Source organism: Anomaloglossus baeobatrachus, chromosome 5 (genome assembly GCF_048569485.1).
Source record: "Anomaloglossus baeobatrachus isolate aAnoBae1 chromosome 5, aAnoBae1.hap1, whole genome shotgun sequence".
Lineage (NCBI taxonomy): Eukaryota > Metazoa > Chordata > Amphibia > Anura > Aromobatidae > Anomaloglossus > Anomaloglossus baeobatrachus.
Genome location: NC_134357.1, coordinates 510,383,330 through 510,409,513, shown reverse-complemented (window position 1 = coordinate 510,409,513; position 26,184 = coordinate 510,383,330). Strand labels below are relative to the sequence as shown.

Genomic DNA, 26,184 nt, shown 5'->3' with positions numbered 1-26,184 from the left:
AGTCGCTGAGTTGCACTGGATGCTAAGCCCAAACCACTATCATCACAATCCCCGCATTAAGTACCCCACAGCCAAGCAGAAGGCAGCAGCACGGTGCATATGGGTCACCCACAGCTGGCTATCTTGCCTGACGATATCTGCAGCTTGCCCACGTAGTCTGGACCGAGGGTCTGGGTCCTGACTTTCGTGGCGGGGGTCTCGATCGGCGTAGCGGGGATCTTGCTGGACGGTGTAGGGGGTCTGGAGGGTCTTGAGCAGCGTAGCGGTGATCTTGATGTGCATAGCGGGGGTCTCGGGGATCTTGAATGGGGTCTCGCTGAATGGTGCGGGGGCCTGGAGAGTCTTGCGTACTACCTGCTTCAGCCGGCTCCGGAACTGGCCCGCTGCTGCACCAGTCTCCTGCAGAGGAGGCTTCCTTCTTCCCCTCTGTCTGCAAGTTCCAACGCTGCTGCTCTGCTTTGCGCCCCTGCTCCTCTTCCGTTCCTTTCTCAGGCTCACTTCACCTACTCCTCCCTTGTATCTTCCTGAACTGGTCCCCCTCTCTAAGGCTTCCTCCCGGAACCTAGTCTTCAAGTTTCCAATTCTTAGGCTGCCATTTGCCTTCTGGCAAATTATTTCTTTGGCCTATTATTTCTTTGGCCAGCAGAGGGCAGTGGCAAATCATTAATCTCACAAGGCTGAATAGATCTTCTTGCCCTTATTTCTACACCCAGAGGAAAAAAGTATGAACATGGAAGAGGTAAAAAAAAGCTCAATGCAAAAAGACAAATAAGTGTAACCTTACTAGCAGCAGTAAGTTGAGCCGACCATACACATTAGATGGCTGGAGGACAACTCTCCCAAACACAGGCTAATGTGTTCTACGTGTTGTCTGTCAGAAACTACTGACTCTAATGTTGCTTGGCAGTAATATCTGGGAGAATAATGTGGTGGCAATCCAAAATAGGACATGTCTGAACGACATCTCCATAGATATTAAATTGTCTGCCAAACCCATCGATATCTGTGGGTTCAACTGATATTAGTATAATGTGTATGTGCATGGGAACATTTATTGAATGTTCTCTGTGAGAGGAACAAAATTATACTCTTGTGATACCTTTTAATGGCTAACTAAAATAAAATAAAGTGATGTTACAAAGCAAGCTTTCGAGACATCTTAGGTCCCTTCATCAGGCATGGTATGACAAAATATCTGAAGAAACACAAATATATGCACAGAGCAGAGGGATGGCATAATTTTAAAAAGAAGATGTCACTGTCCAGTTGTGCCAGTTTCTTCAGAAGATCTTTTAGTTCCATAGTTGTGCGGTACATTCTGGTATCCTCCATTTTTAGTTACAAGTGAAAAGGTTTTGGTACCGTGTTAGCCAGTTGAAAAATTATTGAATGTTCTCAGTGAGAGGAACACAATTATAATCTTGTGATACCTTTTAATGGCTAACTAAAATAAAATAAAGTGATGTTACAAAGAAAGCTTTCGAGACATCTCAGGTCCCTTCATCAGGCATGGTATGACAAAATATCTGAAGAAACACAAATATATGCACAAACAACAGAGCAGAGGGATTGCATAATTTTAAAAAGAAGATGTCACTGTCCAGTTGTGCCAGTTTCTTCAGAAGATCTTTTAGTTCCATAGTTGTGCGGTACATTCTGGTATCCTCCATTTTTAGTTACAAGTGAAAAGGTTTTGGTACCGTGTTAGCCAGTTGAAAAATTATTGAATGTTCTCAGTGAGAGGAACACAATTATAATCTTGTGATACCTTTTAATGGCTAACTAAAATAAAATAAAGTGATGTTACAAAGAAAGCTTTCGAGACATCTCAGGTCCCTTCATCAGGCATGGTATGACAAAATATCTGAAGAAACACAAATATATGCACAAACAACAGAGCAGAGGGATTGCATAATTTTAAAAAGAAGATGTCACTGTCCAGTTGTGCCAGTTTCTTCAGAAGATCTTTTAGTTCCATAGTTGTGCGGTACATTCTGGTATCCTCCATTTTTAGTTACAAGTGAAAAGGTTTTGGTACCGTGTTAGCCAGTTGAAAAATTATTGAATGTTCTCAGTGAGAGGAACACAATTATAATCTTGTGATACCTTTTAATGGCTAACTAAAATAAAATAAAGTGATGTTACAAAGCAAGCTTTCGAGACATCTCAGGTCCCTTCATCAGGCATGGTATGACAAAATATCTGAAGAAACACAAATATATGCACAAACAACAGAGCAGAGGGATTGCATAATTTTAAAAAGAGGATGTCACTGTCCAGTTGTACAGTTTCTTCAGAAGATCTTTTAGTTCCATAGTTGTGCGGTACATTCTGGTATCCTCCATTTTTAGTTACAAGTGAAAAGGTTTTGGTACCGTGTTAGCCAGTTGAAAAAGTATTGAATGTTCTCAGTGAGAGGAACAAAATTATAATCTTGTGATACCTTTTAATGACTGACTAAAATAAAATAAAGTGATGTTACAAAGTACCCTTTATGAGTTTCCACTGAATATGTAACTGAAAACAATTGTTGACAGGTAAAGTGAAACATGACCCTATGGAGCAGACGAATTAAGAAAAGAAGTGATAGAGTACACCCTGGTGGCTTAATATAATTTCCTAGTCATTGGTTTTTGGCTACTATCTTAATCTATAATTGAATTGTATTACAATTTGTTAGGAAATGCTACAAAATACAGTACAGACCAAAAGTTTGGACACACCTTCTCATCTCTAGAACAACTGTTAAGAGGAGACTCAGTGCAGTAGGCCTTCATGGTAAAATAGCTGCTAGGAAACCACTGCTAAGGACAGGCATCAAGCAGAAGAGACTTGTTTGGGCTAAAGAACGCAAGGAATGTACATTAGACCAGTGGAAATCTGTGCTTTGGTCTGATGAGTCCAAATTTGAGATCTTTGGATCCAACCACCGTGTCTTTGTAGAAAAGGTGAATGGATGGACTCTACATGCCTGGTTCCCTCCGTGAAGCATGGTGGAGGAGGTGTGATGGTGTGGGGGTGCTTTGCTGCTGACGCTGTTGGGGATTTATTCAAAAATTGAAGTCATACTGAACCAGCATGGCTACCACAGCATCTTGCAGCGGCATGCTATTCCATCCGGTTTGCGTTTAGTTGGACCATCATTTATTTTTCAACAGGACAATGACCCCAAACACACCTCCAGGCTGTGTAAGGGCTATTTGACTAAGAATGAGAGTGATGGGATGCTACGCCAGATGACCTGGCCTCCACAGTCACCAGACCTGAACCCAATCGAGATTGGTTTGGGGTGAGCTGGACCGCAGAGTGAAGGTAAAAGGGCCAACAAGTGCTAAGCATCTCTGGGAACTCCTTCAAGACTGTTGGAAGACCATTTCCGGTGACTACCTCTTGAAGCTCATCAAGAGAATGCCAAGAGTGTGCAAAGTAGTAATCAAAGCAAAAGGTGGCTACTTTGAAGAACCTAGAATATAAGAAATATTTTCAGTTGTTTAACACTTTTTTAAGTATTTCATTCCACATGTTTTAATTCATAGTTTTGATGCCTTCAATGTGAATCTACAATTTTCAGAGTCCTGAAAATAAAGAAAACTCTTTGAATGAGAAGGTGTGTCCAAACTTTTGGTCTGTATTGTATATAATATAAATATTAATATAATTTAGATGCAATGCTATTGAAAATAGTTAAATCCATTTTATCCTTGACAGATGACTGTACCAGGAGCCCACATGGAAATTTGATCTTTTCATATTTTACAGCAGATGAACATGGTACCACACCAGATACATGTGAAGAATATGCCATATTCATAGATACACATCCAGTCCTTCACAGCAAAAATCTATCATCCGAACCTTTTCAACAAGTCCTTTCTTCTGCTTCATCAAAGACCAATGTGCAAAACAAATGTAACAGAAGAGCTGTTCAACATCAATTACCTCAAGTAGGGGAGAATCCATACTCATGTTCAGAATGTGGAAAATGTTTTACACTGAAATCCGATATTCTGAGACATCAGAGAACTCACACAGGGGATAAGTCATTTTCATGTTCAGAATGTGGGAAATGTTTTATAGAGAAATCATGTTTTGTTAGACATCAGAAAACTCACAAAGGGGAAAAGATATTTTCATGTTCAGAATGTGGGAAATGTTTTAATAGGAAAACAAACCTTGGTGCACATCGGAGAATTCACACAGGGGAAAATCCATTTTTATGCACAGAATGTGGGAAATGTTTTAATCAAAAAACAAATCTTGTTACTCATCAAAGAATACACACAGGAGAGAAGCGATTTTCATGTTCAGAATGTGGGAAATGTTATAATCAGAAGGCAAATCTTGTTTCTCATCAGAGAAGTCACACAGGGGAGAAAAGAAGTCACATAGGAGAGAAGTTATTTTTATGTTCAGAATGTGGAAAATGTTTTTACCATCATCATGTTTTTGTTAGACATCAGACAATTCACACAGGAGAGAAGCCATATTCATGTTCAGAATGTGGGAAATGTTACAGCGAGAGATACAAACTTGTTACACATCAGAGAATTCACACAGGGGAGAAGCCATATTCATGTTCAGAATGTGGTAAACATTATAGGGAAAAATACAAACTTGTTACACATCAGAGAAATCATACAGGGGAGAAGCCATTTTCATGTTCGGAGTGTGGGAAATGTTTTACTGAGAAAACAGATCTTATTAGACATCAGAGAATTCACACAGGGGAGAAGCCATTTTCCTGTTCAAATTGTGGGAAATGTTTTAATCGTAAAATCAATCTTGTTAGACATGAGAGAACTCACACAACAAAGTAACCATTGTTTCTATTTTTTCCCCTTTACATGTACAAGAATAACACAAGGTATAGCAAAGTCACATGTATACCCAATATAGAGAGCTAAATGCTTTTTAGAAAATGTATACATTAAAAAAAATTAAACATTTGTTATTGAAAAGCAGTTAGAATCTGGATAATACACCTATGTAGCAACCATGTTTATAAAATGTTTAACATTTTAAATACTGTATAAATGCAGCTTAAAAGGGATATCTGATGCCTCTTTATTCCATCAGATTTGACATTGGCTATGGATAGAAGCTGATATACATGGTCAGGACAGATACCAAGGTAACCATCCAATTTCCCTCCTTAACTCCATCCTGAAATTATGATTGTGCGGTCCTGATGGTCGTCATGACATTTCACAGCCAAATAACCGCCTTTGAGTCTGCCAGCGATAATGATCTGTTCAGAAGTTAGCAATATTTACGTGATAAAAATAAAAAATGTTATTCTCAACCTTCCACTTTGCATTAATTCCTGAAGAGCAGCTGAAGGGTTAATAACCTACCTGTCAGCAGGTTTGAATATGTTGAGGGGGACTGTTTTCACAATGGTATAACTTTTGGGGCTTTTACAATATATCGGTCCCTAAAAGCACTTCAAAACTGCATACGTCCTCAAAAAAAGACCGTCCTACTGTCTGTGGTTCCCAGAACTACTAGTTTTACAGGCGGGCCATCCCTGCCTTGCACATGTTGTGGACAAAATCAGGTGACTGCACAATGACATCAGTGGCAAGGTCCATAGAACCACCAATACATGGACCAGTAAGCACAGATAGGGACATCATATTTCCCTAACTGCTCACTGAGTAAATGTAGTGTTAGCTGGGCCTGAGGCAGAAAGCTTTCTGGCGCATGTCCTATCACCACCAAGGATTGCTGGGCATTTCTCTTTCCATGTTTCCTCCTCCTCCTACTCTGCTTCTTCCACCGCCTCCTCATCTGATCAGCGTAACACCTGCATGAACAACTTCAGCACAGCCAGGGGGAAATGACAGCAAACTGTTCTGAAACACATCTGGGGGGAAAATCCCACATCATGCAGGACTTGAGGACGGGATCAAAGAGACATATTAGTGGTTAACCTCATGCCCAGCCTGGTGGTGTGCGATAATGGCGAAATCTCATAGCAGCTCTGGGCCTAGCCTGTTTGTCGCTCATCCCTTGCATGTCGCATGTGCTGAATTTGGTGGTGCTGAGCTTCGTGAAAATTTACCCTGAGATGTTAGAGCTGCTGCAGAAAATGCTGTCCGTCTGCGTGCTTTTGACGTTATCACCCTGCTGCTGCTCACCTGTCTATACTGCAGCTTCACTTGTGCCTTCCTGCTCACCACCTCATATGCGATGTACCCACAAGATGGAACTCTACCTCGAATATGTTGGAGAGACTGTGCGAACAGCAGGCAGTAGTAGAGTTTCAGCTGCAGCATGCACAAGTGACTTGCTCTGAGGAGCAACACCACTTCATGACCAACAAGTAGGCCTTAATGCAGGACATGTGTGCCGTATTGTGCTGCTTTGAATACTCCATAAACATGGCCAGCGTGGATGATACCATCATCAGCGTTACTGTCCCACTTCTATGCCTTCTTGAAAAAAATGTTTCAGGCAATGATGGATTAGGTGGTGGGACAGAAGGAAGTGGAGGAGGAACGGGTACCATTCACACAATTAGGCCAGTCGTCCACACAGGGCTCGGAGGGTGGATTCCTGTACTAACCATGACCATACAACTGTTCAGCCAGGGGACAGTTTTGGAGGATGAAGGGATGGAGGAAGAGGAACCGTGTTCACGGCAGGGTTGCACACAAAGCAGCTCACAGGCATCATTGGAGCATGGCTGGGGGGATACAGAGGACACAGATGATACAGCTCCCAATGAGGAAAGTTTCTTGTTGCCTCTGGGCAGCCTTGCACACGAGCGAATACATTCTGCGGTGTCTGCGCGATGACTGCCAATTTACCCAGATTGTTACTAGTGCTGATTACTGGGTGGCCACCTTGCTGAATCCCCTACGCTACAAGTACAACGTGCCATCCTTACTTTAATCACTGGAGCATGATCAGAAAGTGCGGGAATATAAACAATCTCTGGTAAATGCACTACTGACGGTGTTCCCACCAGACAGTGTGGGCTTAGTGGAAGTAAAATGTGGAAAACCTGGCTAAAATGTGGAAAACCTTCCTGGGCACGCCACAACATCCAGCACCACAATCTGATACGTATAAGCAGGTGGCAGACTTTCAACAACATGGTGGAAGAGTATGTGTGCACACGTCTCCACGTACTGAGTGAAGGGTCTGTCCTATTTAACTTCTGGGTCTCCAAACTGTACACATGGCCTGAGCGAGCCCTTTACACCTTGAAGGTGCTGGCCTGTCCTGCGACAAGTGTACAATCAAAAAAAATATTTAGCCTGGAAGGGGGTCTGGTCACAAACAGGCACATCCGCCTGGCCCCAGCCAACATGGGCATGCTTACATTCATTAAAATGAACCAAGCGTGGATGCTACAGGACTAGAGAAGTATACCAGCTGCACCTAGCCATTGTTATAGTCTACTACAGTTTGTTCATTCTATTTACCATTCCCAATGTTTTGGGGCCTCCCCAAATTAAAAAACAACAACACAAAACAGTGTCAGCTACCTCCACCTCCTCAATCGCCTCCTCCACTTGGACCTCTGCCTCCTGGTTCAAGATTACTATTTTTTATTCTGTTTTAAGTAATTTCCCCTATCCACATTTATTTGCAGGGTAATTGTCCTGCTCTTTCCCTCATTTTGCTTTCTTTTGCAGCCCCCTAACCCAGAACCTTACTACAACCATTATATACAGCACAAAAGCTCGGGTCCCAATTGACTTCTTAGGATTTGGGTACAGGTTCAACTTCGGGTAGAGTTATGGTACCTGAACCGAACTTTGGACTACAGTTCATTCCAACTTGACGATCCCGAACATCCACATGTCCTCTCATCCCTATGCTTTACCCCAAAATTTTTCATTTTTTAAAGGGGAAAGTGAACCACAACATTTGTTACCTACTTTCTTCTTAATACAGCAGTACCCTACATGTCATCAGAAACTACTTTTTGGACAAATGTTACAGAGTAAAATTGGCTCTTTTTGGAATAGATTGTTAAGCGGGCTTTACACGCTACGATATATCTAACGAGATGTTGGCGGGGTCACGTCGTAAGTGACGCACATCCGGCATCGTTAGTGATATCGTAGCGTGTGACCACTATGAACGAGCAGAAATACTCACCTTCTCGTTCATCGCTGAGACGTCACTTATTTTCTAAAAATCGCACGTCCTGTTGTTCATCGTACCCGGGGCAGCACACATCGCTCCATGTGACACCCCGGGAACGATGAACTGCAGCTTACCTGCGGCCGCCGGCAATGCTGAAGGAAGGAGGTGGGCGGGATGTTTACGTCTCGCTCATCTCCGCCCCTCTGCTTCTATTGGCCGACCTCTGTGTGACGTCGCTGTGACGCCGAACGTCCTTTACCCTTCAGGAAGTGGATGTTTGCCGCCCACAGCGAGGTCGTTTGGAAGGTAAGTACGTGTGACGGGGGGTTACAGCATTGTGCGACACGGGCAACAAATTGCCCATGCCGCACAAACGATGGGGGCGGGTGCGACCGCAAATGCGATCGCACGACTAATTGCAGCTTGTAAAGCAGGCTTTAGAATGGCAGAGCCCTTGAGGTGAAAGAACAGAAAGCCGTCATAAATTACTATTTTGAAAAGTATACCCTCTAACGTAAGTTTGAAAAATAACAATTTGCATTTTTTTTTTTTTACAAATAAGTCTGTTTTGATTCTTTTTTAGAAAATAGCATTTCATCTCGCCAGCTCAAGTGCACGACGTAGAGCAGCTCCATGGACAATCCAAAAGTAGAAATATTACCAGAACAAATCCGTAAAAAAATTGTTTTTAATTTTATTAAATGCTAAAAGGCATAAAAACAAGAAGGTAGGTGGATTAAAAATAAAAACTGATACAAGACAGGTACAGGTAACGCATTTCTGGCCCAAAGTGGCCCTTAAGCGGGCTTTACATGCTACGATATCGTTAATAATTTATCGTCGGGGTCACGCTGTTTGTGACGCACATCCGGCGTCATTAATGATATCGCAGTGTGTGACACTTATGTGCGACCTAAAACGATCGCGAAAGCAGCCAAAATCGTTTGCCGGACAGAGGTCATCCTAAAACAAAAAATCGTTCTCTTCTAATTAGCAATGTTGTTCCTGGTTGCTGCGGCACCACACATCGTTGTGTGTGACACCGCAGGAGCGAGGAACATCTCCTTACCTGCCTCCACCGCCGATGCGGAAGGAAGGAGGTGGGCGGGATGTTTACGTCCTGCTCATCTCAGCCCCTCCGCTTCTATTGGACGGCTGCCGTGTGACGTCGCTGTGACGCTGCACGACCCGCCCTCTTAGAAAGGAGGCGGATCGCCGGCCAGAGCGACGTCGCAGGACAGGTAAGTCCGTGTGACGGGGGTAAGCGAGGTTGTGTGCGATGGGCAGCGATTTGCCCGTGTCGCACAACCGACGGGGGCGGGTACGATCGCTTGCGATCTCGCTAGTGAGATCGCAGCGTGTAAAGCCCGCTTAAGTCTCAACCTGCTGAAACTCCAACTTAGGAAGAATATATAGAGGGGCAGGGATTTTTTTTTCTTTCCTCAACTAGGCAATAAAATACATCTGTGGACTAAGTCTGTCTCACACTACAGCTCCAAATAACAATAATATGATATATTCTAAAAGATATACAATTATATTGAAATTAATACACAAAAACATCAATGTGTACAAAAAAAAAAATTATTTTAGTAGTGCAAGATCAGATCAGTACTTTCGTTTAGGCCAGCAGGATGGGATGTATTTAGCATTAAAATCCAATATGCCTCCCTAATCAGAAGTGGTCGCCTCCAATCCCCCACCATAATCCGGTCTGTTAACCCTTTTAATGGCGTAAATTGAGAGTGATGACAAATCTCCTGAATGTGCCCACGAAGTTTGAAAAAGAACAATTTGCATTTTTTTTCACAAATTCTTTTTTGTACACTCTGAGTAAGCAAAAAATATTTATTCATTTATATACCGCTATTAATTCCACAGCACTTTAAATACATTTGCAACACTGTCCCCATTGGGGCTCACAATCTAGAGTCCCTATCTGTATGTCTTTGGAGTGCGGGAGGAAGCCCACGCAAGCATGGGAAGAACATACAAACTCCTTGCAGATGTTGTCCTTGGTGGGATTTGAACCCAGGACCCCAGCGCTGCAAGGCTGCAGTGCTAACCACTGAGCCACCATGCCGCCTCCAGTATTGAACTTAAGCGGGCTTTACACGCTACGACATCGCTAATGCGAACTTGTTGGGGTCACGGAATTGGTGACGCACATCCTGCCGCATTAGCGATGCCGTTGCGTGGGACACCTATGAGCGATTTTGCATCGTCGCAAAAACGTGCAAAATCGCTCATCGGTGACATGGGGGTCCATTCTCAAAAATCGTTACTGCAGCAGTAACGAGGTTGTTCCTCGTTCCTGCGTCAGCACACATCGCTCCGTGTGACACTGCAGGAACGAGGAAGCTCTCCTTACCTGCCTCCCGGCCGCTATGCGGAAGGAAGGAGCTGGGCGGGATGTTACGTCCCGCTCATCTCCGCCCCTCCGCTTCTATTGGGCGGCGGTTCAGTGACGGAGCTGTGACGTCGCTGTGACGCTGAACGAACCGCCCCCTTAGAAATGAGGCGGTTCGCCGGTCACAGCGACGTCGCCGGGCAGGTAAGTAGTGTGACGGGACTGGGCGATGGTGTGCGGCACGGGCAGCGATTTGCTCGTGTCGCACAACAGATGGGGGCGGGTACCCACGCTAGCGATATCGGTACCGATATCGCAGCGTGTAAAGCGGCCTTTAGTCTTGCTAGCAAAGTAGTTGTCTGTGATTTGTGTAGATTCTAAGACAAAAAATAAACTGAACTGGAGTGAATATTATGGTTTTAAATGTAGACATCTATGTGGCAGTCCTGAGTTTCTCCCCAAGATGAAAGAACACCAGTGGGGCTAGAATGACAAATTTATCTTTAAAAATCACTGATTGTACAATGTCTCTTTAGCCTCATCATTTCTTATATGAGGGATGAATGTGCCAAGCAAAGTGGTACATGACTGGCTATGCAACAGGGAAAAAAGTGCCAAGCAATGTGGTACAACATAACAGGCTAACTGATATGTGCTCAAATCTACCAATTTGATCAGTGGATTTTCCTGAGGAAGATGAGGGGATATCTCTTTGAAACGCGTAGAATAAACCATCCACATTGCTTTTATTTTTTTGAGTGTTTCTTTATATAGCAGCGCAGAGTATACCACAATTATCCTGGTTTTTGTGTTGCTTCTGCCTTTGGCACGTGGAATCGACTGCAGCTGTTATATGTCTCTATACTGGTTGTGAGTCTCACAACCATTCCAGGTGAGCAGTTTTCCTATTAAAAAGTCACCATCTTTTACACTGGTAAGACCCTTTTGTACTCCTTATATCCAAAGCTTGTTTCCTGTCTTTCTTTAAAAATGACTGATTGTACGTCTCTTTAGCCTCATAATTTCTTATATGGGGAATGAATGTGCAAAGAAAAGTGGTACATGACTGGTTATGCAACAGGGAAAAAAGTGCCAAGCAATGTGGTACAACATAACAGACCAACTGATATGTACTCAAATCTACCAATCACTTACGGAATTCTGAAAGTATTGTCTGGTACAGGGGTTTCATCAAAACTATGCAATAAAACCCATAGTGTATTAGTACGGAACAGCCTCATTATTAGAGATACTCCAATAAAAAGTATCATGCCTGCATCAGCAAACAGGAATAACAAACTATTGTGTCGCAAGACATAAGCGGGCTTTACACGCTGCGACATCGCTAATGCGGAGTCGTTGGGGTCACGGAATTTGTGACGCACATCCGGCCGCATTAGCGATGTTGCTGCGTGTGACACCTATGAGCGATTTTGCATCATTGCAAAAACGTGCAAAATCGCTCATCGGTGACATGGGGGTCCATTCTCGATTATCGTTACTGCAGCAGTAACGATGTAGTTCGTCGCTCCTGCGGCAGCACACATCGCTATGTGTGACGCCGCAGGAACGAGGAACCTCTCCTTACCTGCCTCCCGGCCGCTATGAGGAAGGAAGGAGGTGGGCGGGATTTTACGTCCCGCTCATCTCCGCCCCTCCGCTGCTATTGGGCGGCCGCTCAGTGACGTTGCTGTGACGCCGCACGGACCGCCCCCTTAGAAAGGAGGCGGTTCGCCGGTCACAGCGACGTCGCCGGGCAGGTAAGTATGTGTAACGGGTCTGGGCGATGTTGTGCGGCACGGGCAGCGATTTGCCCGTGTCGCGCAACAGATGGGGGCGGTTACCCACACTAGCGATATCGGGACCGATATCGCAGTGTGTAAAGTAGCCTATAGTCGTAAAAAAAAGAGACAATGATTACATGATTCTGCACTTGTGAATCATTACTCTTTGCAGTGGATGCAGCACTTATGATCTCATTTTCTGTCCCCATTGGTAAATCCAATCTGTTCAGTGTTTTGTTACATCATCACAGGTATTTCTCACATATATATTGGTTCCACAATCGCACTACACCTGCCTTTCTAAGAGAAACTATGATTTTATATGAATGAATCATTATTTGCAGTACTCATAGTGTCTGCAACCTTACTCCTCGTCCCCATAGGTAACCCAATCCATTTTGTGTTTTTTGTATATTCTGCTCACAATTAATGCATGCTGACTTTATTCCGTGTCAGTCTCTTTGTATTACTGGTGTAACACCATGATATTTATTCAAATTCTTGATATGTACTTTTGATGATTGTACTTACCGGTATATTATCCTTGAGCCATACTACAATATCTTGAGGGCTTGTTTGTATATTGTCTATCTTTTTAATTGTGTGTTTTTCACTTTTTTTGACCCAATAAAATATTTATATATTGCATGACCTTTCATATCATTGTTTGATGTGCGCCCTACTTATGTGTGCCTTTCTTCTCCAATGTACACATTTGTTTTCACACATAGGGCAGCACTCCCTTGTTCACTTCAGGCTGTGCATCCCCCCTTTTCATTATAATACTAAGGAAATCCTGAAAACATGCACTGTTGGCGGCCCTTGAGGACTGGAATTGGGGACCCATGGGCTAACTGATATGTACTCAAATCTACCAATCACTTACGGAATTGTGAAAGTATTGTCTGGTACAGGGGGTTCATCAAAACTATGCAATAAAACCCATAGTGTATTAGTACGGAACAGCCTCATTATTAGAGATACTCCAATAAAAAGTATCATGCCTGCATCAGCAAACAGGAATAACAAACTATTGTGTCGCAAGACATAGTCGTAAAAAAAAGAGACAAAACAAACAAAATGGTCAAAAATGTAAGTTTTATGTGAGTGATCAAGTCCTGGAGTTGCCAGGTGACCTGAATATTCAAGAACACTGGTTGGGTGGCCCACATTCTGGAGTATACAGATATGGGCATATGGTCAAGAATTTGTATAAATAATTCAGATGACCATAATTTATTATTGAGTAAAAGTATACAGACCGCCTCTGTAAAAACATTAAAATTAATACATCTAGTTATCAAATATTTCATAGTAAGACATATATGTTCACAGTTCTGTTTATGTTGGAGGGCATAGTTTATTAATAAAGTTTTTATAAGGAATAAGTATTAAAATATCCGTATTAAATATACATAAGTGCTGACATGGAAGGATATTTATATATTCTTCTGGAAGCTTCTAGAAGATTATGTCATATGGAACTATGTTCAACTAAAACACCCTATATGGACTGAACAGTTGATATATAACACACGATGGAGGGGGCTATGGCTCTCTCCTATACGTTGTCAGCTGCTCAGAAGGCTCGAGGCTGCAAGATGAACACATGCTGTCCAGCCTAAGGGATAGCACCCCTGCTTTGCCACTCAGAACCCAAGGAGAGATGGATGAAGATTTCCCATTGATCAGTATGGACTAAATGAACTCTTTTTTACGTAAGCTGACAAAGTATATTATTTTTCCTTTCTGTAACTGAACCCTGGCAACCATTTTTAAATAGATAAAATACATTTATTTTTTACATTTTTGAAGTCCTTTCTTTCATGCGCTTTTACGTATTTGAAGAAAAATATATTTAAGAGTATATTTTTTAACAGCCTCGGATTTGTTGGCTGCCTCTTGTGCAGTTGAATCAAATTGGAGACATTTGAAAATGTTATCCTCACATTGGAGAAAGCTAAGTGCGTGCTCCTTAAGACTTTTTCTATAGGACTGGATAAAGTGGATTGTTACCTTTTTTACACCAGGCCCTGGTCTTCTGCTTCACCAGATATGGTCTTAAGCCCGCTTTACACGCTGCAATGTATCTTACAATGTGTCGGCGGGGTCACGTCGTAAGTGACGCACATCCGGCATCGTAAGGTACATTGTAGTGTGTGACAGGTACGTGCGATTTTGATTGAACGTTAAAACGTTCATCGCATGCACGTCGTTCAATTCCTAAACATTGAACGTCAGATTGTTCATCATACCCGGAGTAGCACACATCACTGTGTGTGACACCCCGGGAACAATGAACAGATCTTACCTGCGGCTCCCGGCCAGCAATGAAGGAAGGAGGTGGGCGGGATGTTTACACCCCGCTCATCTCCGCCCCTCCGCTTCTATTGGCCAGCTGCCGCGTGACGTCGATGTGACGCTAAACGTCCCTCCCACTCCAGGAAGTGGACGTTCGCCTCCCATATCGAGGTCGTATGGACGGGTAAGTACTTGTGATGGGGGTTAATCGTTTGTGCGGCACATTCAACAAATTGAACGTGCCGCACATACGATGGGGACGGTTACGATCGCATACGAAATCGTAACATGTAAAGCAGGCTTTAGAGCACATGATCTGATACTTCTACCATACCTCCCAACCGTCCCGGATTCTGCGGGACTGCCACGATTTTTCAGGTCTGTCCCGCACTCCCGCGGCTCACAGCTGATGTCCTGGCTCCTCCCCTCAGTGGAGTGAATAAATTAAATTGAATTATCATCGGCTCTGGGAGCCAGGACTCGAACCCGTGGAACTGTGAGTTCATTGTTTCAAAGGCAGCAGCTTTACCACTGAGCTACTGCCTGTATTGAAACCCATAGGAAGATTTTGTTATCTTGACCTCTATACTGCAGGTGAGACACCAGAAGCAGATTATTCAGCTGCAAAGATGGATGGATGGAGGGATGGATGAATGGAGGGATGAATGAAGGGATACAGGGATGGATGGATGATAGAGGGATGAATGGAGGGATAGAGGGATGGATGATAGAGGGATGAATGGAGGGATAGAGGGAGGGATGGATGGATGATAGAGGGATGAATGGAGGGAGGGATAGAGGGAGGGATGGATGGATGATAGAGGGATGAATGGAGGGATAAATGGAGGGATAGAGGGAGGGATGGATGATGGAGGGATAGAGGGAGGGATGGATGGATGATAGAGGGATGGATGGATGGATGATAGAGGGATGAATAGAGGGATGAATGGAGGGATAGAGGGAGGGATGGATGGATGATAGAGGGATAGAGGGAGGGATAGAGGGAGGGATGGATGGATGATAGAGGGATGAATGGAAGGGATGGATGGATGATAGAGGGATGAATGGAGGGATAGAGGGAGGTATGAATGGAGGGAGGGATGGATGGATGATAGTGGGATGGATGGATGATAGAGGGATGGATGGATGATAGAGGGATGGATGATAGAGGGATATATAGATACACGACAGATAATAGATAGATAGAGATAGAATCTGTCAGGACCGGGAGGACTGGTAGACCCAGGAGGTGGATCCTCTGGACCGAGCACCCCACCGGGGGGCAGGGTACACGGCAGCCGGAGCACTGGCGTAGCCGGGACGGGAGCCGCGTCCCACAGGGGACGGGAAGACCAAAGTCACTGGTACATGTGCCAGGTAGCAAAGACAAACAGTAGTCCAGGGACAAGGCACAAGAGGACCTGAGCACCTAGCTCATAAGACTAAGCTTCAAGACACGTTGATCAGGCGCCGCCCACATGGAAAGGCCAGTCTTATATACCCAGCACAGCCTCATGTCATTTCCTGCTGCAGGTGTGCTGGGCCTATAAGACCAGGAGAGTGGGCGCGGCCTGGTCCTATACAGAACCATGTGGCTAAGACTCAGAGTCAGACTCAAGACCAGGAGCAGGACACAGGAGAGCACGAACGGGAGCGGCAGCCATGACCGGTGGACACGTGGACTGGATCAGTGGTTAATTAGCAGTGCAATGACGGTGAGGCCGGATCAGTGGGTACGGAGCGGTGCCGGGATGGTGCGACCGGATCAGCGGGTAAGGAGAGGTGCTGAGGCATCGGGAGCGTGACAGTACCCCCCCCTCTATGCCCCCCCTCCGTGCACAGTACCCCAGGGGCACCCCGGATCGAGTCACCGGACCAGGAACCAAGGCAAAGGCGGGGAAGGACCGCTGACCCCGTGCCGCCTTCTTGGCCGCACGACGCTTAGCCGACGATCTAGCAGTAGTGGCAACGGGGGAAACAGGAAGCGGAGGACAGACAGAAGTAGGACCGGGGTCGTGGACGACCGGATCGGGCGTCTCGGACCGGGTACAGGACATTGTCTCATCCTCAGTAGCCGGGGACATCGAAGTCTCAATAGCCAGGGACGATGGAGTGACGCTAGACTGCGTCGTTTCTTCATCAGGGCCCGGTGGCACCAAGGACTCAGGCGACAGGAGTTGTGGTACGACGCTGGACTGAGTCGTCTCCTCTTCTTGTTCTGGTGGCACCACAGGTACAAGAGACAGGAGTTGTGGTACGACACTGGACTGCGTCGTCACTTCTTCCTCCTGTTGTGACATGACAGGCCCAGGTGACAGGGACCGAGGAACAGGCTGTAGACCGGTATCCTGGCACAACGGACTCCAACGAGTGATTGCGCCAGAGCGCCAACTGATGTCAGGGTCATGGAGTTGTAGCCAGGGCAGACCCAGCAGACGCGCGGGAGCCATTCTCGGGATGACATAGAAAGTAATAGTCTCCGTGTGCAGAGCACCAACACAGAGTCTCACGGGTTCGGTTGTATATATGACGGGTTCGTATAACGGTTTTCCGTCCACGGAGGCGAACCAGAGGGGTTTGGCAAGCGGGGTCACAGGTATCTGGTATCGGGACACTGTAGATTGGTGAATGAAATTACCCGCTGCCCCCGAATCAATGTGAGCCTCTGCTGTGAACCTGATCTTCTCCGTCGTCACCTGGACGGTCTGCGTAACTGGAACGGAGGGGATTCCGGTGCCAAGGGTGGCGGTTCCCACCATCCCTTGGACCCGGGGTCTACCTGGTTTCTCCGGGCAAGAACGGAGCATATGTGAACCATCTCCGCAATAGAAACACAGGCCCCGAGCGAGTCGTTCTGCACGGCGTTGCTTGGCTTGGTTCAGTTGGTCAACTTGCATGGGTTCTGGAAACACATCACAGGAAGGCAAGGGCGAGGGAGCGGTAGGCCTCTGCGGGGACAAGGTGTGACGGGGTGGTCGCTTCTCCCGGAATACCTCTTTGGTTCACTCCTGGAAACTGAGGTCAATCCGGGTGGCTAAGGATATCAAAGCGTCCAACGTACGGGGAACATCACGACCGGCTAATTCATCCTTGATGCGATCGGAGAGCCCCTCCCAGAAGGCGGCAGTCAATGCCTCATTGTTCCAGCCTAGCTCGGAGGCAAGCGTGCGAAACTGGATGGCGTACTGGCCCACCGTCAGGGTTCCTTGGCGTAGCCGGAGGAGCGAGGAGGTAACCACGGTGGTGCGTCCCGGTTCATCAAAGGTATCACGGAAGGCCTGCAGGAATTCCAGGAGGTCGGTGGTCACTGGGTCCTCATTCTCCCACAAAGGATTCATCCAGGCCAATGCTTCGCCTTCCAGATGGGACATTAGAAAGGCCACCTTAGCTTGGTCTTAAACAAACAAATGGGGAAGCAACTTGAAATACAGGGAGCACTGGTTCAAGAAGCCTCTGCAGGTCTTGGGATCCCCCGCATAGCGAGGCGGAGCAGCGAAGCCGAGGGGACAACAGGTTCGGACTTAGACGCTGTCTGCTGCGTCGACGGAGACGAGGCGGCGGTCTGTAACGTGTACAACCGGTGGTCCACAGACGTCAGGAACTTCCATATGCGGTGTAAAGTGTCACGCTGTTGCACCAGTTCCTGGCGTAGTTCAGCCAGCTCAGACGCTTGTGCTCCGGCGGAATCCATGGCCTGATCAATCTGTCAGGACCGGGAGGACTGGTAGACCCAGGAGGTGGATCCTATGGACCGAGCACCCCACCGGGGGGCAGGGTACACGGCAGCCGGAGCACTGGCGTAGCCGGGACGGGAGCCGCGTCCCACAGGGGACGGGAAGACCAAAGTCACTGGTACAGGTGCCAGGTAGCAAAGACAAACAGTAGTCCAGGTAATGGGACAAGGCACAAGAGGACCTGAGCACCTAGCTCATAAGACTAAGCTTCAAGACACGTTGATCAGGCACCACCCACATGGAAAGGCCAGTCTTATATACCCAGCACAGCCTCATGTCATTTCCTGCTGCAGGTGTGCTGGGCCTATAAGACCAGGAGAGTGGGCGCGGCCTGGTCCTATACAGAACCATGTGGCTAAGACTCAGAGTCAGACTCAAGACCAGGAGCAGGACACAGGAGAGCACGAACGGGAGCGGCAGCCATGACCGGTGGACACGTGGACTGGATCAGTGGTTAAGGAGCAGTGCAATGACGGTGAGGCCGGATCAGTGGGTACGGAGCGGTGCCGGGATGGTGCGACCGGATCAGCGGGTAAGGAGCGGTGCTGAGGCATCGGGAGCGTGACAGAATCATAGAGAGATAGAATCATAGATAGATAGAATCATAGATAGATAGAATCATAGATAGAGAGATAGATAGAATCATAGATAGATAAATAGATAGATAGAATCATAGATAGATAGATAGAATCATAGATAGATAGAGGGATAGAGATAGATAGAGGGATAGATATAGATAGATAGATAGATAGAGGGATAGATATAGATAGATAAATACTGTATCTCAATGTAGGTGAAGGAAAGAGTCAGATTCATTTGTTCCCATAAAACTACTATAAAGAAATGAGGAAAAAAATACAAATACATTTTTTTTTTTTTTTATCTTCACCACCTTGGATTCAAACCAGCAACGTTCAAAACTTGTGTCCAGCAGCCTCCTGGCTTTCCTAGCTGCTCTAGCTGTTGAGCCACTAGGATTGATGATGTCAGGGGGAGGATTTTACATAAATGAACCTACAATGCAGCCTCTGATTACACAGCAGATTACACAGGACACAGCTCCATTGTACACAGCAGTGTCTCTATCTCCTGTATTCTGGAGAGAGAGGAAAAGAGGATTTTTTTTTCTTCTAATAAAGTTACTAAAAATAATAAAAAAAATAGAATAATGTAATTTTATTACACTTTTTTATAAAATAATAAACATCACAAATCAGCAAATAACATGGACATATTTGGTGTCCCTATAATCGTAATGACCTGAACAACACAGCGATCAGGTTATTTATGGGGATCGGTAAATGGCGGGAAAAAAATGGCGCAATTTATTATTTTTCTTTATTAAAACCCATAAAAAAATGTAATAAAAATGGATCACTGAGGCCGTGTTCACACATAGCGTAAATGCTGCATTTTTTCTGCAGGTGTCCGCGCCACGAGTGCAATAACAATGTTCTCTGATTATTGCGTGTTTGCGGTATTTTTTATGCATTGTCCCCCTTATTTGATACATGTTTGTTGCTGATGTGAATCCTGAAGCTTATAAAGAAAGAAACACCAAATCCGCACAGTTCAGCAGTGACTTTAGACGCAAAAGGGGCGGAGATTTCATGACATCTCATCCACTTTGCTTGGACAATTAGTCCATATTCCCATGTAGTGTAAATGTTGCATTTTTTTCTGCTGTTTTTTTGCACATTTATTCTGCTGTGTTTAATTGTCCAAGTAAAGTGGATGTGATTCCATGAAAAGACGCCACTGAATTCTGCGGTTTTCGGGGGGGGGGGGGGGGGGGGTTCTCTGGAGGTTTCTATGTGGAGCTTAAAAAAATGCAGGAAAAAGCTTCTCTGTACAATAAAAACACTTAAAATCGCAGATTTACATCTGAACCAAAAACGCATTAAAGAATGGAGAAAAGGCAGAAAAAAATGCAGGAAAAATGGAAAAAACAGAGAAGATTGTTATTGTGCTATTGTGTTTGGTTCAGACAGAAACAAAAAAACAGAATTTATGCAACGTGTGAACACGGCTTTATAGGCACAAATAAGCAACATGTCATATAGTGACACAGAAATATAAAAAAATTCTGACTGCTATGAATATGAATGAACAATCCGGGACATCTGCTGAATGACCCTTACTGCCAAATGGGTGTGGCTAGGGGGTGTGGCTAGGGGCGTGGTCAAAATGTGCCGCACCGCGCGCACCGCATACCTTGTCCCTCTTTCCTTTCTTGAAAAGTTGGGAGGTATGCTTCTACACATCCCATAAATTTATTGTAGTCTGCTACACAGACCGGTTTCTGGTTTTCTCTAGTGTCGTGCCTCACACTGACTGCCATGGTATCAGGGAGCGTGTAGACATCTTTTTGGTCATTCCACTTCAATGCAAGGAGTTGGTCACCTCTATGTATGAATGACGCCCTCCTATCTAAACGTCTGGACACCAACTGTGGTGGACCCTTTATTTGTAGCATGAAGAGACCCATTTTTTGCAGTATACAATATGGTAATATGAATGGTGTCATTCAAAAGTACAACTCTTCCCACAAAAAACAGCACTACTATAGCTATATTGATGAAAAAATAAAAATAGTTATGGCTCTTGGAAGAAGGGGAAGAAAAAAACAAAAATGGAAAATGGCCAAGGCGTGAAGGGGTTAAAAGATACCTTTGTACTGTACACATACACGGCTACGATCTGTATGCATCGTATACGGACAATACACGTCGTACATGCGGCTCAGCACACATGGCTCCATTCCGCACATCATACACACACGGCTCTGATCCGTACAAATCATACACGCGGCTCCATCCCTCACACGCCATACACACAGGGCTCCGCTTCGTACACGTCGTAAACACACAGCTCCGCTCTGTACACCTCGTACACACGGCTCCGCTCCGTACACCTCATACACACGCGGCTCCGCTCCGTACACCTCATACACACACGGCTCCGCTCCGTACACCTCATACACACACGGCTCCGCTCCGTACACCTCATACACACACGGCTCCGCTCCGTACACCTCATACACACACGGCTCCGCTCCGTACACCTCATACACACGCGGCTTTGCTCCGTACACCTGATACACACGCGGCTCCGCTCCATACACCTGATACACACGCGGCTCCGCTCCATACACCTGATACACACGCGGCTCCGCTCCATACACCTGATACACACGCGGCTCCGCTCCATACACCTGATACACACGCGGCTCCGCTCCATACACCTGATACACACGCGGCTCCGCTCCATACACCTGATACACACGCGGCTCCGCTCCATACACCTGATACACACGCGGCTCCGCTCCATACACCTGATACACACGCGGCTCCGCTCCATACACCTGATACACACGCGGCTCCGCTCCATACACCTGATACACACGCGGCTCCGCTCCATACACCTGATACACACGCGGCTCCGCTCCATACACCTGATACACACGCGGCTCCGCTCCATACACCTGATACACACGCGGCTCCGCTCCATACACCTGATACACACGCGGCTCCGCTCCATACACCTGATACACACGCGGCTCCGCTCCATACACCTGATACACACGCGGCTCCGCTCCATACACCTGATACACACGCGGCTCCGCTCCATACACCTGATACACACGCGGCTCCGCTCCACACACCTGATACACACGCGGCTCCGCTCCACACACCTGATACACACGCGGCTCCGCTCCACACACCTGATACACACGCGGCTCCGCTCCACACACCTCATACACACGCGGCTCCGCTCCACACACCTCATACACACGCGGCTCCGCTCCATACACCTCATACACCATACACCTCATACACACGCGGCTCCGCTCCATACACCTCATGCACACGCGGCTCCGCTCCATACACCTCATGCACACGCGGCTCCGCTCCATACACCTCATGCACACGCGGCTCCGCTCCATACACCTCATGCACACGCGGCTCCGCTCCATACACCTCATGCACACGCGGCTCCGCTCCATACACCTCATGCACACGCGGCTCCGCTCCATACACCTCATGCACACGCGGCTCCGCTCCATACACCTCATGCACACGCGGCTCCGCTCCATACACCTCATGCACACGCGGCTCCGCTCCATACACCTCATGCACACGCGGCTCCGCTCCATACACCTCATGCACACGCGGCTCCGCTCCATACACCTCATGCACACGCGGCTCCGCTCCATACACCTCATGCACACGCGGCTCCGCTCCATACACCTCATGCACACGCGGCTCCGCTCCATACACCTCATGCACACGCGGCTCCGCTCCATACACCTCATACACACGCGGCTCCGCTCCATACACCTCATACACACGCGGCTCCGCTCCATACACCTCATACACACACGGCACCTCATTGTACACCTCATACACACACGGCTCCGCTGCATACACCTCATACACACACAGCTCCGCATTGTACACCTCATACACACACGGCTCCGCTCCATACACCTCGTACACACGGCTCCGCTCCGTACACCTCGTACACACACGGCTCCGCATTGTACACCTCATATACACACGGCTCCGCATTGTACACCTCATACACACACGGCTCCGCATTGTACACCTCATACACACGGCTCCGCATTGTACACCTCATACACACACGGCTCCACATTGTACACCTCATACACACACGGCTCCGCATTGTACACCTCATACACACACGGCTCCACATTGTACACCTCATACACACACGGCACCTCATTGTACACCTCATACACACACGGCTCCGCTGCATACACCTCATACACACACAGCTCCGCATTGTACACCTCATACACACACGGCTCCGCTCCATACACCTCGTACACACGGCTCCGCTCCGTACACCTCGTACACACACGGCTCCGCATTGTACACCTCATACACACACGGCTCCACATTGTACACCTCATACACACACGGCTCCGCATTGTACACCTCATACACACACGGCTCCGCATTGTACACCTCATACACACACGGCTCCGCATTGTACACCTCATACACACACGGCTCCGCATTGTACACCTCATACACACACGGCTCCGCATTGTACACCTCATACACACACGGCACCTCATTGTACACCTCATACACACACGGCTCCGCTGCATACACCTCATACACACACAGCTCCGCTGCATACACCTCATACACACAGGCCTCTGCTACATCCACACTGTAAACCCCTCCTGACCCCACACATAACCTTCACCTCATCCAGCACGACAGAGTCCTGCACACACTGAGGAGCTGATCATGTGACCCCTGACTCCTCCCCTCCATGTGACATCATCACAGGTCCTGTCAGCACAAAACAGCCAGATATCCAGTGTGCGGCTCTGCAGGAGGAGGTATGTGGGCATTACCCATTACTCTGGGGCATTAACCCCTCAGTGCTGGTGACCGTTCTCTTCTCACTCCCATATAAGTCACTGATGGATGGTTCTTCTCTTCCTCTGGAGCTTCTGTTATTTCCCGCTGATGTCGCTGTATCTGGGTTATTTATGGGTCGTATTTAATAGACGGTTCTGGGAACATATATATGATTAATGAGGTTTCTTCCTTCTCAACGATTCCCTTATGGTCATATAAACCACCTCCTCCATTGTCCCCCATTAGAGCCGCGCTCGGTTCTCCGCCGTCCCATAGACGATGAATAGAGAGAAGCGCTCACGTCTCCTGCAGTGTATATACTGGACTGGTTTCTTCAGACATTTATAATTAATGTCTCCTGTAAATCCCCCTCATGGCCGCTCCCCTGGACCCTCCAAGTGTCATCACTCTTTGTATTTTGTCCGGTTTCCCCCATATTTCTGGGGTACCTGTGATCTAAGCAGCTCCTGCACTGATAATCTTCACCGCTGTCTGTGTAGACGGCAGATTTTGGCGGATGGACATAAAACACTTGGCGTTCAGGCCGTGCTCTTCATCTTTATACCACTTATCCCACCTTCAGCATCTTCATATCCTCGTTTTCCGATATTGGTGATATACACACGTGGTCAAAATTGTTGGTACCCCTCATTTAACGAACCCACAATGGTCACAGAAATAACTTGAATCTGACTTAAGTAATATTGCTTTTCAGCCATGCTTCCACAGAATTAAAAAAAAAAATAAAACTCATGAAATAGGCCTGGACAGAAATGATGGTACCTCTGAAAATAATGTGACAAGAGGGACATGTTAAATAAAGGTGTGTCCACTAATTAACATCAAAGGGTTCTACAATGTTTTAATCAGTCAGTGGGCCTGTATATAGGGCTACAGATACTCACTGTGCTGTTTGGTGACATGGACCAGAGGAAGCGAAGGAAAGAGTTGTCTCAGGAGATTAGAAAGAAAATTATAGACAAGCATGTTAAAGGTGAAGGTTATAAGACCATCTCCAAGCAGCAGATGACTACAGTTGCACATATTATTCAGAAATTTAAGATCCGTGGGACTGTACGCAACCTCCCTGAACGTGGCCGCAGGAGGAAAATTGATGGCAAATCAAAGAGACGGATAATACAAATGGTAACAAAAGAGCCCAGAATAACTTCTAAAGAGATTAAAGGTGAACTTCAAGGAACATCAGTGTCAGATTGCACCATCCGTCGTTGTTTGAGCCAAAGTGGACTTCATGAGAGATGACCAAGGAGGACACCATTGTTTAAAAAAAATCATAAAAAAGCCAGACTGGAATTTGCCAAAATACATGTTGACAAGCCACAAAGCTTCTGAGAGAATGTCCTATGGACAGATGAAACAAAAATGGAACTTTTTGGCAAGGCACATCAGCTCTATGTGCGACAGACTTTTGAAAAAATGAAACATATCAAGAAAAGAACACACTTCCTACTGTGAAACATGGAGGAGGCTCTGTTATGTTCTGGGGCTGCTTTGCTGTATCTGGCACAGGATGTCTTGAATCTGTGCAGGGTACAATGAAATATCATGACTATCAAGGGATTCTAGAGAGAAATGTGCTTCCCGGTATCAGAAAGCTTGGTCTTAGTCACAGGTCATAAGTCTTGCAACAGGATAGTGACTCAAAACACACAGCTAAAAACACCCAAGAATGGCTAAGAGGAAAACATTGGACTATTCTGAAGTGGCCTTCTATGAGCCCTGACCTAAATCCTATTGAGCATCTTTGGAAAGAGCTGAAACATGCTGTCTGGAAAAGCAACCTTCAAACACGAGACAACTGGAGCAGTTTGATCTTGAGGAGTGGCCAAAATATCTGTTGAGAGGTGCAGAAGTCTCATTGATAGTCACATGAATTGTTGGATTGCTGTGATTGACTCAAAAGGTTGTGAAACAAAATATTAAGTTAAGGGTACCATCATTTCCATGTCCAGGCCGATTTCATAAGTTTTAATTTTTTAAAAATTCTGTGGAAGCAGAAAAGCAGCAATGTCTGACTTTCATTTGTTCATTTTCATAGATTTTTAATTTATTACTTTTGTCAGATTCAAGTTATTTCTGGACCATTGTGGGTTTTTCTTTCATTAAATGAGGGGTACCAACAATTTTGACCACGTGTGTATCAGGACGATTCCTGTCTCTAAATATGACCCATTGACAATGACACAGCACTAAGGCGGGCTTTACACGTTGCGACATCGCTACCGATATATCGTCAAGGTCACGTCGTTAGTGACGCACATCCGGCGCCGGTAGTGACATCGCAATGTGTAAATCCTAGGTGCGACGATGAATGAGCGCAAAAGTGTAAAAAACGCTGATCTGTGTCACGTCGTTCATTTCCATAATGTCGTTACTGCTGCAGATACGATGTTGTTTGTCGTTCCTGCAGCACCACACATCGCTATGTGTGAAACCGCAGGAACGACAAACATCTCCTTACCTACGCCCACCGGCAATGCGGAAGTGAG

The 26,184-nt window shown here is 46.2% G+C and overlaps 1 protein-coding gene across 1 annotated transcript in view; it reads left to right on the top strand.

Moving 5' to 3' along the window:
- The window catches only part of LOC142312858 (uncharacterized), a 98,873-nt gene that overhangs the window by 3,225 nt on the left and 69,464 nt on the right, over positions 1-26,184 (top strand). Inside the window, exon 7 of the mRNA XM_075351843.1 lies at positions 3,709-4,770. Within this exon, the coding sequence (XP_075207958.1) occupies positions 3,709-4,770 (1,062 nt within the window). The remainder of the gene's footprint in view (positions 1-3,708; positions 4,771-26,184) is intronic.